At 37.8% G+C, this 11,041-nt stretch overlaps 2 protein-coding genes across 2 annotated transcripts; both read left to right on the top strand.

Annotated features, from left to right (window-relative positions):
* The first annotated feature begins 885 nt into the window (after window positions 1-885).
* Window positions 886-4,632, top strand: LOC130075660 (uncharacterized). Its single transcript, XM_056240400.1, has 7 exons — window positions 886-942; window positions 1,923-1,956; window positions 2,061-2,206; window positions 2,389-2,614; window positions 2,703-2,778; window positions 3,685-3,965; window positions 4,615-4,632. The coding sequence occupies exons 1-7, from the start codon at window positions 917-919 to the stop codon at window positions 4,630-4,632; spliced, it is 807 nt and encodes a 268-aa protein (XP_056096375.1). The 5' UTR covers window positions 886-916.
* A 301-nt stretch (window positions 4,633-4,933) lies between these two features.
* Window positions 4,934-10,637, top strand: LOC130075647 (uncharacterized). The gene is made up of 10 exons (XM_056240387.1): window positions 4,934-4,992; window positions 5,762-5,844; window positions 6,225-6,278; window positions 6,373-6,578; window positions 6,767-6,866; window positions 8,610-8,757; window positions 8,933-9,030; window positions 9,775-9,919; window positions 10,023-10,143; window positions 10,281-10,637. Exons 4-10 carry the CDS (start codon window positions 6,452-6,454, stop codon window positions 10,577-10,579), a joined length of 1,038 nt encoding a protein of 345 aa, XP_056096362.1. The 5' UTR covers window positions 4,934-4,992; window positions 5,762-5,844; window positions 6,225-6,278; window positions 6,373-6,451; the 3' UTR covers window positions 10,580-10,637.
* Window positions 10,638-11,041: the final 404 nt, after the last annotated feature.

Here is an 11,041-nt window from a genome sequence, read left to right as displayed (position 1 = left end):
ACTTTTGACACCTGGCAGTAATGAAGGGGAGAGGGCACACTTGATGTAAAATAAAGCTTGAACAAGTGACCGTAACGGCCTTGTGGAAGGGCCCTTTAGAAGGGATCCCGTTGTTCTCTTTCCCTGAATGCCCTTAAAGGGCGCAAAATGGCGTTTGGAACTAAGTACAAAGTTAAAACAGCTAATTTCAGATTCATTTTGAAAACATGACACAACATTTATTTTTACCATAGATATGAAGGGGACTGGAGCGATTACAAAATGGCTGACTGAGATTAACGTTAGACTCACCTTGCAACGTTACTACCTCTTGTGCCCGTCGATCTGGAGCACATTCAACCGAAGGCTGCTGGGGAGGGCCGGTTGTCAATAAGGTGCTCTGCTCCAGGGCCTCTGCTGTATGGAGTTTCCTTTGTGTCTTTTTTATTCAATCAAACATTCTGTGTTTGAGAATAAAGCTAATTATTTTGTAAAAAAAAAAAAAAAAAGAGTGCAAAAAAGTCTTCTAAAGGCTCAAAAATAAAGAAGTTGATAACATAATTATTTGCAGTGTGTGTACTCTTGTGAAAACTTTTTTTATTCTTTTTGTGCACTTCAAAAACTTTTCATCACAAACCCACACATTTTGCTCTCCTTTCTGCTGTCTTTTTTGCGGGTGTAAATATTTTGCTTGCGAGTTGAAAAGTTTTGCTTGCGAGTTAAAAAGTTTTGCTTGCGAGTTGAAAAGTTTTGCTTGCTCGTGAAGATGTACCTCAGTAGGCGGTCTCTAACAACCAGATGAAAGGCCTTTTTCTATTGGTCACCCTCGATTGAAGTGACAGGTTTGCCACGCCCACTACAATTTCCCGCCGCTGCTGCTGCCATCATCGTCGCCAGGCCAGTCTGTGTCTGAGAGAAAAGCGAGCGAACTTCTAGAATGGCGAGCAACAGGTCGTTTACTGGGTAAGTAAGACAATTTAATATCATAAACAGTGACAAGTGAACTGAATGATTCTCTCCTCTTATGCTGTCCCATTTAAATACGTTGCGTCGGATAGACCAGTCTGTAACGTTAGTTAACTTAGTGTTACCGCTGACTAGATTGTATTAACGTTAGCCAACACCAAATATATTGTACCGCTTGCCGTGTGATTGATGTCCAATGTTGCTATCTGAGCAGACATACATAATCACATTGGATTTTCTCAGCGTAACGTTAAAGGCCACTATTTTCGATGTTCGTATAGTTAGTTTCTGGAGTGAATATATAGGCTATATATTCTGTATTTACACGACTTTGGCCAATCAGCGTGCACTAAAGTCACTGGTAACGTTAGTTCCTTCCTATAAGTTAGTCCTGGTTTAGACCCGCCATTAGTTCGAGGAACTAACGTTATAATAAGATTCCTTCGGTGCATCAGCCCCTTAAAGTCATAGGCACGTTAGTATTTTCACCCAAAAAAAATAGTTTAAAGTCAGTTATTCATCAGTTATTTTGCTGTAGTGTGTCAGAATTGCATCACCTTGGAGACGTTGCCACAGTTCTTCTGGATTTTGTCTGTCTCCGTTTTTCTGTTTCTTCATGTAATCCCAGAAAGAATCAATGATGGTGAAATCAGATTACCGGTATACCGGCTGTTGTCAGACTCATTGTGCATATAAACAATTCACTGGATTATTACAATTAATGGCTAAATGCATGTTTGGAAATGTAATGTTACACTGATATTTTACATCTTTTTTTGAGGGTGAAAATACTCAAGTGCCTAAAACATTTGCACAGTACATACATATGTATGTACCGGTATGTGTGTGTGAGAGTTTGTGTAAATTGATCTAGCCACATGGATTGTATTTTTGATTTTCACAGTGTATTGCATGTATAACTTAGTTATTGTATGTTTTACATTAAATTTGAGTTATTTTCTTTGTCTTAATGGCAGAATTGAAAGCCAACCAGGCAGGTCACAACCACAGGTAAGCTACCGGTATTAGCTTATTTCTACAAATTAATCAGTTGACAGTTTGTTTTGGTCAGTATTATAATACTAGTGTTTTGCACCTAAACCTTTTTTCCCCAGTATGACCAACGTGCTGTAACCGAAGCAGCACAACATTTAATGTCCTTGGTGGCCAGAGTAATCCCTGAGGAAAATACAAGACAGGGTCAGACTCAGAGCCAGATCCAGCAGTCAGTAAGACCTACTGTGGAACATGAAATGACTAGGTAGATAGCAAGCATATTTAAAAGGGCCAGTTTAGGTGTTACACAGGATACTCAAACATTCCTTTTTTTATAGTGATAGAAGTTCGGCATAGGATGCAGCAGCTAAAAATAGTATTTCTTGCTACTCAAAAATAAACACCAAAAACACACATTAATAGTTTTACCTATTCTATAATTTGCAGATCTTTTCCTGGATTTTTTAGAAATACTGGCAAAAATAAAAGACATCTTGCCAGAAGTCAAAGGCCAACAGTACCAGCAAAAGTGCAGAAAACGTTTGATTGTTCTGTGTCTTTGCTGGGCTCTAAATCTGATACAACCCCGTCTATATCTGAAGAGCTGGAGCTCATGCAAGCAGGGCTAGGAAAGAGGACCCTGTCCTTGACATCAGATACAACACATGCAGAGGTGAGGAGCCCGATCCTAAGCAAATGCATATTCTGAATAGCATTATTTGTTGTGTCAGTGTTTTAAGGGTTTTCTTTAACCTTAACAGTTATCAAGTTTGCTGCGGGAAGCGTACTCAAAGATGAATGATTTGGAAGACAGGTGGCTTCTTTTCAAAGCTGCAGGTCTGCTTTTATCATCATTTGGTGTTAAAGGGATACTCTACTGGTTTTTCATATTAAACTATGTTATTCCCTTAACTAAGACGAGTTGATACATACCTCTCTCGTCTCAGTGCGTGCACTAAATCGCTGTCTTGCGGCGAAACTTTGTTAGATCTTATCTCAGCCCTGTTCATTCAATACGAGCCCAGAAGAGAAGCCACCAAACACCTCCACGTTTTCCCTATTTAAATAGTTACAAGAGTAGTGTAACTCGACCTAGGACGGTGACACAAAATAAAACGTTGCGCTTTTCTAAGCGTGTAAAATGGATAACTATATTGTATGACAGAATACCATAGCAAGTGCTTGGGAGCACTTCGACTCGGCGCAGTAATATCATCACTCGTGAAAAGTCCTCTCCCCCGCTCCCTCTCCTCCTCCCTCTCATTTCAACGGGAGCGGACTTTTCACGAGAGATGAAATTACTGCGCCGAGTCGAAGTGCTCCCAAGCACTTGCTATGGTATTCTGTCATACAATATAGTTATCCATTTTACACGCTTAGAAAAGCGCAACGTTTTATTTTGTGTCACCGTCTTAGGTCGAGTTACACTACTCGTGTAACTATTTAAATAGGGAAAACGTGGAGGTGTTTGGTGGCTTCTCTTCTGGGCTCGTATTGAATGAACAGGGCTGAGATAAGATCTAACAAAGTTTCGCCGCAAGACAGCGATTTAGTGCACGCACTGAGACGAGAGAGGTATGTATCAACTCGTCTTAGTTAAGGGAATAACATAGTTTAATATGAAAAACCAGTAGAGTATCCCTTTAAAATTCAGTAATATAAATTAGTCCATTCAGTACAGAAAACATTAAAGAATTATACCGTAGAGTTCTCTTTTTCAGTTGTTGTATTACCCTCATATAGGTGGGAATGGAAGGAGAAGAATATCTGTAATACCATTGGAGGCAGAGGGGTATACAGGATCAGTGATCAAAAGTGCTTCTAGTGGTGGGAAGAACTTGCTGTACGTCGTGCCGTTGCAGGATGAGCTTGACATGACACCACTGCCACCAGATGCACCTGAATTTGCCCGAATGCCAAAGGCAACTTGTAAAAAATGCAAGACTCTGATGCCACTTCAGACACTGGCTTTGCATGTTGACCAGTGTGACAGCATGCACAACTCAGAAAACTCTGAAATTGAGGTAAAACTACGTTGCGTAGCCTTTAGGTTACTATCTTAAAGGGGCATTTCACCCGTGGGAACATTAATCTTTATTGAAAGTGGGTCATATATGTAGTCGAAAGGTAACATAAATGACGAATTTGGTGCCTTCTTGACCGAGGAAAGACAGAAAGAAACTTTAGGGGGCATTTGTATGAAAGACAACAACTCCCACAATGCACAGCTCCACAAGCCACTCCCACTAATCCAGAACACCGCCTATGAGGTATCCATATACGCACGCCAGCACCGCTATCCATATGGTAAAAGTAGCCACGAACATCTGGGTTGAGCATCAGCCTTTCTAAATCCTCTTCTTCCATATCATATTGAGTACCTTCTGCCATTGTCTTAATTCACATCTGGCTCCACAGCGCTTGTTAGCTTAGCTTCCAAACAAGATGGCGGATATTGCTTTTAGTTTCTGCAAGTGAAGTCCCACCCACTGATCTGTAATAGGTCTGTAGCGTAAGAGAGTCCCACCCCCTGGAAAAATGAGGAACGGGTGTGTAGTCTCAATCCCTATACAGAGATGTGGGACTTCCTGGTTACAATAACGCAAAATGACGATTTTTACATCATTGTAAGCAGGAACTACAACACTGAAATCTGTATTTCTCCTGTCTCAGGGAAAAATGAGGGAATAATGCACGACCATTCAAAAATATGACTGGGTTTCTAACGATACAAAGATTAATGCAAATGGGTGAAGTGTCCCTTTAAAGAACTGTCCAGTGACAGTGCTGACAAATAGCAAAACTTGTTATTACTCCAATTGTAACAATTGAAATTCAGGACATTCAGTAACACTGTAGCCTTGCAGAGACTTTGCCTTGAAGACCTTTTAATATACTAACTTAACACATTCACAACCACATTTCACTATGCCCCTGACTTCTAAGTTTTTTTTTTTTTTTTGACATATTTTTCTTTTCTCTTTGCAGGAAGAAGATTTGGTGTTTATAGAGGAGGCAACATCATCTAATGTTATACATCACCCTCAGGAGGTACACAACCAAAAGCTACATTTAACATTGGCTATGTTTACATAACACCTTTTGTTTCAACTGGAGTGAAGTCATTCTGATTGATGAATCCGAACGTAGTTCGTAAAGTGATCGGGTTGATGTGTGCGTTAATGTGCCACAAGTTTCAAATCATGATTGATTATTTTAAATGCGCTCACTGCATGAATATACGGAGTTTCCTGCTGTTTGTGCATTCCATTCTCCTACATTGCTTATTTTCTTTGTTTTAAAGAGCAGACATATTCATCTATTTCGGGTTCTGATTAGGAAACGATGAGCACATGAACTGTTATGCTGTGCTGCTTATATTTATCAAACAGTAAAAACGGCAAAAATAAAGTGTCTGTGGATGAGAGTATGAACGATTGACTGATGGAACAATGTTCTCTACTTCACAGATGATGAGTGTAGAGGACTTTTAGAAAAACTGTCATTTGTGACATTTTATTTAAGAACAACTGCAGCTCATTCGTCATACCTCATTGCGCCATTTCTACGTCATTGCACACACTCAGTCCTTTCCAGTTTCGGTTTTCAATCCGATCAAGTGTTTACATGCATGTTCTCTCAATCGGATTAGAAAAGGAATAAACCACCCATTTCAATCCGATCAATCATTCGGATCGAACTAAATCGAATTCAATACGATTACTAATGGATTATTTGGTTGCATGTAAACATAGCCATTGTCAATTATCAATTACTTCTACAGAATTGGCCCTGCCAACATTTTGTCTTTAACTTTTAGGCACTTGAGACCCAGTGCCCAATATGCACAGGAACCTTTCCAGTTTCTGACTTAGAATTGCATGCCAGCTTTTGTGGAGAAAGGTAATGAATGGTAATAGTGACTCGCAATAGAGCTTAAAATAACACCTAGTTATAAATGTTGTTCTCTGAATCCATATGATCACTGTATGATGAACAGGTCAAAATGTAATTATTTATTCACTCACAAAATTAAACCATATACAAAGACCAAATTAAATCTGGCAATGGTGAAGAAAAATATCTTCATAAAAAAAAACAAAATTCCTTGTGCGTTTCTCTGGTCAAATGGCATGAGGTTGAGTGATCATTTTTGGGTGTAATATTTATTTTATCTGTGTTTACACTGTTGCTGAAGTGTTTGAAAATGTTTAAAAGTGGTGAAATGTTTATAACCTGAGTATGTATCAATTATTATATTTTTGCTTTTAAACAAAAAACAGTCCAGATGGAGTGCCAGAAAAAATACCCTGCTCTGATTTGGATCATATCTCATGGTAACCTACCTATGTTCATTGCTTCTGTTCAAAAAGGATATATATATATATATATATATATATATATATATATTTACTTTATTTTTATTTCCAGTGAGGAGGATGTGATTCGTCATGCAGCAGCACAGATAAATACAACAAAGACCTTTGAAATCTGTGTGTCACGAGACAACATGGTTGAGAGAGGTCTGAAGCTGTGGAAACGTCAAAAAACAGGAAGCCCTGTCAATCCCTTGAAAATCATCTTCCTGGGAGAGCCAGGAGTTGACACAGGGGCACTGAGGAAAGAGTTTCTGTCCAGTGTGTAGTTTGCTTTAATCATGCATTTAGTTGACATGTTCATTTATTTTATTTTATATATATATATATATTCCTAGATTTCATTATTCTAAAAATACATGGTCTGTATTTGAAATATCACAGCTGTGCTGTTTTTCAATGCCCCTCTCTCTAGCCTAATGATATTTAATCTTTTTTTCTGGATTTAGCTATGGTTGCTGGCATTGAAAAACGTCTCTTTGAAGGTGATGCGAAGAAAGGAAAAACACCGAAGTACTCCCTCAATGATCTGGATAATGAGCTGTTCAAGTATGTCTTGCCATTGGATTTTGGGTTTACTTTATATTCACACAATTCCTTCTAAATCATTGCAGATAAAAGAAAAGTTTGGAATACCACAATGGTATAATATATATATATATATATATATATATATATATATATATATATATTAGGGCCGGGACTCGATTAAAAAAAATAATCTAATTAATTAGAGGCTTTGTAATTAATTAATCGAAATTAATTGCATTTTAATTGCATAAATATTTGACCTGAGAACAGTGAGAAGTAATTTTTTTCACATGGATTTTTAGTATACCATTGAATAATGACAATACATAAGCTTAATCAACAACATATTGTTTATTTTTGTTCAACCAAGTCCAGCAGACCAGTGCAATTTTTGCCATTAAGTGTAGCCAGGGCCTGAAATTAACAACCGACCACCTGCCAAATGCGGGTGAATTTTGCTATTGGCGGGTAACACTGTCAATCTACCTGCCACATTGGCAGGTAGCCAATGAGAATTGAGTGATTCATTAGGTTTTTTTTTTTTACGTTTTCATTTTCATTGCGTTGGACCTTAGCTATAATGTGGCGGCACATTACTGGGGTAAAAAGGCCAGCTGAAACAAACAACCAACAAAAAGATGAGGATGAGTCAAAGAAAAGTAAAACAAGACATTTTAATACAAAGTGGTCAATTGGCGACAACGGCAAGGTTCGTGAGCGGCTGATTTATGACAGCGACTGTTGTTTCGTAACGTTCATGCGATCAGAAAGAAGATGAGGCCCTTTTCTGACTACGTTTGGATGTGCGAGTATTAAACTGTTGGTGAGATGGGATGAGATAATGTAACGCTGACGTAGGCTCCAGAACAATGACAGTTGCACAGATGTGTGCGTGTGCAAATGTAGTACATGTTGGGAGTTGGGAACCGGTGAGAAAATGTCCGGTACCCGGTAAATTTACCAGTAATAATATTAATTTAGTTCAGCTTAACGGTTCCTGAACGCTGTAACTAAAAGCTGTCAGGACCTAGCTGTCTACGTGACTAAATCAGCCATCAACACAGCCGCGTGTTGATTTGTTTACATACGAGCTGCGGTAAGTCTATAGATCTGTATGTGCGTGTGTGTCAAAATCAATATATAAAACGATTTTTTTTAAAATGTATATTCTAAGAGTTATTATTACTTATATTGATTTCGTTAATAACTTGACAGCACTTAAATGTGTACAAGTTAAAGAACAATATTGTGAAATTCCCGTTTTTCACTTTTAGGCTATGAGGCAAAAAAAAAAAAGGCTGGTAAAAAGTCTCTGTGGCAGGTGAATTTTGATATCCACCTGCCACAGTGGCTGGTGGCCAAAAAAGTTAACTTCAGGCCCTGAGTGTAGCAATAGCTACACTAATAGCAATAGCGAATTCCTTGTTGCATAACTCGCACACAACCATGCTCTTATCGACGCTTCCATCCGTTCGTTTTTTTCCACGGGGCCAACCAAAGCGATCTATGAAGCAAGCGATCTCGTCAGCTTCTTCATCGTGAACGCTAGTTGGTGCTCCAGTATAATTGGTCCGCCGAAACTCATCCAGTGAGAAACGTTCCGCGGTGCAAAAATAAGTGCGATTAAAATGATTTTTTGTGTAAATTAACGCATTAAAGTCTGTAATTAATTAATCTTAATTAACGCGTAAAAGTCCCGGCCCTAATATATATATATAGCCAAGAACTGTTGTCCATATATAAAACAGTATATATCTCCAGAGTTGCAGGTGAAATATTCGCTGTGAGCATTGCGCAAGGAGGACCGCCACCACGGTTTATGCAAGAATGGTGTTACGAATACCTTGTTACTGGTAACATCAAAAGGGATGGTGTATATGACACAGAGATATCACCACTAATCAAAATGGTAGGTCTGGTTGACTTAATTTCATTAGATACACGTTCTCTATTAATTATTGTCCATAAGTAAATTAGTTTGATGTTATCATGTTATAAAGCCAATGACAAATTGGTTTTGCTTTAAAATTAAGCTGTGAACCATGCTTGTTACTATTTATTAAAGGTAAAAATTTTACTTTTAGATTGAAGATGCATCTGACCTGTCCAACTACACAAAAGATATCCTGGACTGTGGCTACACTGGACTGATAGACACTGACCACAAGGAAAGCATATTAAGGTCAGCACTGAGAAAAAGGTTGTTCATTTACATAAGTATAAACTCTTAACAGAAGTACAATGCCTGCTGTGTTGTAATATGGTACAGATGAAAATTGAGCAATATCACACTCACAATTATAGACTTGTTTGATGGGAGCTATGAGTCTTTCTATATATACAGACTCATACATTATAGTTGTTCTTTAAACCAAAGGAATTTATTTCAATTATACAAATAAATGTTATAAAACTATTTTATAGTTCCAGTCCTTGATTCTGATTAGTTGAGCTACGTTCAAAGCCGTTGTAAATTACTCAACATACACCTGTGAGCACATTACATTAGTATTACTGCGCAACTGCTGTTTGATGCTTTGTTGCTGCATGTGTTGATTGGCAACCTCTGGAACTACATTGCTTGGTGGAGGAATAAATGTGTTATAATGTTATATTTTTTGTTGCTGGTCTTTATTTAATGAATACATTTATTAAAATGAATATTTTTGTTATATAAATAAACTGTTTTATAAAAGCAATAAGCCCCTTGAAGCCGTGTTTTACAGTGAATTTAGAACAGCTAAAGGGGTTTTAGGCACTCCACGTCGTAGCTAACAATGCCCCTCAGCTGTTCTACATCCACTGTAAAACACTATTCAAGAGGCTTATTGCTTTAGTACAATCTGCTTTGTTGCTTTGAATGCCCTGTTTTTAAATATGAACATTTTTAATGTTTTAATTTTGCCTTTTATTTTTGTTTTGCCAGAGCTCTTTCTCTACATATTACAACAAAACGCATCCCAATGCTGCAACAACTGCGTGAGGGCCTTGAGATATACGATCTCATCAAAGTCATGCAGAAAAAGCCACAGGAGTGTCATGATCTCTTCGTCATAGGATATAATGACAAAGTATGTAGAAATTAAATTTTGAGCATTTATTTATTTTGCTTTTGTATTGTCACAAATTACAAATGTTAAAATCTATTTTTATGCTTTTCTTTTTGGTATTTAGGTTGACTCCCATTACATTTTATCCCACCTGGCCCCAGAGATGAGCCCAACTGGTTCGATTAAACAAGTGAAAGAGTCCAAAATCATGGAATTCTTTCAAGATTTCCTACTTGAACTTGAAGGTATGGACTTAAAATGATTTTATAATGTGCTATGTTATTTGATAACCAGGTGTAAATGTGCTACTGTAGTTCCCATTGTAAAAGAGTATAAATAAACAAACAATCATTCTAATTACATCTCTTTACTTCTTCTGAAGACACTCAACCAGAAGATGCGACAGCTGGAGAAACCTTGTCTGTACCAAATATAATGCAGTGGATGACTGGGCAAGCTCACAGGCATCTGCTTGTATCAGAAAGGGAAAATTTTAAAATTGTGTTTAAATTTGACCATTGCTGTCTACAGCACATGCCAAACCACACTGTGTGTTACCCAATTGTCAGTGCTTGCACTAATACCGTAACATTTCCCGTAGTCCATATGGTAGATTACGAGTCTTTCAAAGCAATCTTGCAAACTGCTGTTACATATGGGGCAAGCTTTGACAGGGTGTAGAAAATTTTCTGAAATTGTTGTAAAACTTTGTATTTGGTGTACATTTCTTAAAAATGAATTACAAAAAAAAAAATCAGCCTATTTCTTGTGGGAGCCACAAACAGGTTATAATAAAAAATAAGTTCCTTATTGCATTACAGAATTTATTTTTTGACTTTCTCATTGAAGGCAAAACACTTAATAAATTACATTTGAGACAAAGCAGACAGCAGGATGTCTTTTTTCATACATGGATTTATATTTTTTTGTTGCTGTAGTCTGTTTTAAAGGAACACTCTGACTTTTTGGGACTTTAGCCTATTCACCTTATCCCCCAGAGTTAGAAAAGTCCATACATACCTTTTTCATCTCCCTGTGCGTGCTATAAGTCTGTTTGACGCACCCACCGCTAGCCTAGCTTAAGCGAAGCACTGCTACTTGGGCGGAGTGATAACCGCAGCACCTGAGACGCGCTCTCTGCTC

This window comes from Rhinichthys klamathensis, unplaced genomic scaffold (assembly GCF_029890125.1).
Source record: "Rhinichthys klamathensis goyatoka isolate OS25496 unplaced genomic scaffold, OSU_Roscu_1.1 h1tg000595l_1, whole genome shotgun sequence".
Lineage (NCBI taxonomy): Eukaryota > Metazoa > Chordata > Actinopteri > Cypriniformes > Leuciscidae > Rhinichthys > Rhinichthys klamathensis.
Note: the sequence above shows the minus strand (reverse complement) of the source record. Positions and strands in the feature narration are given on the sequence as shown.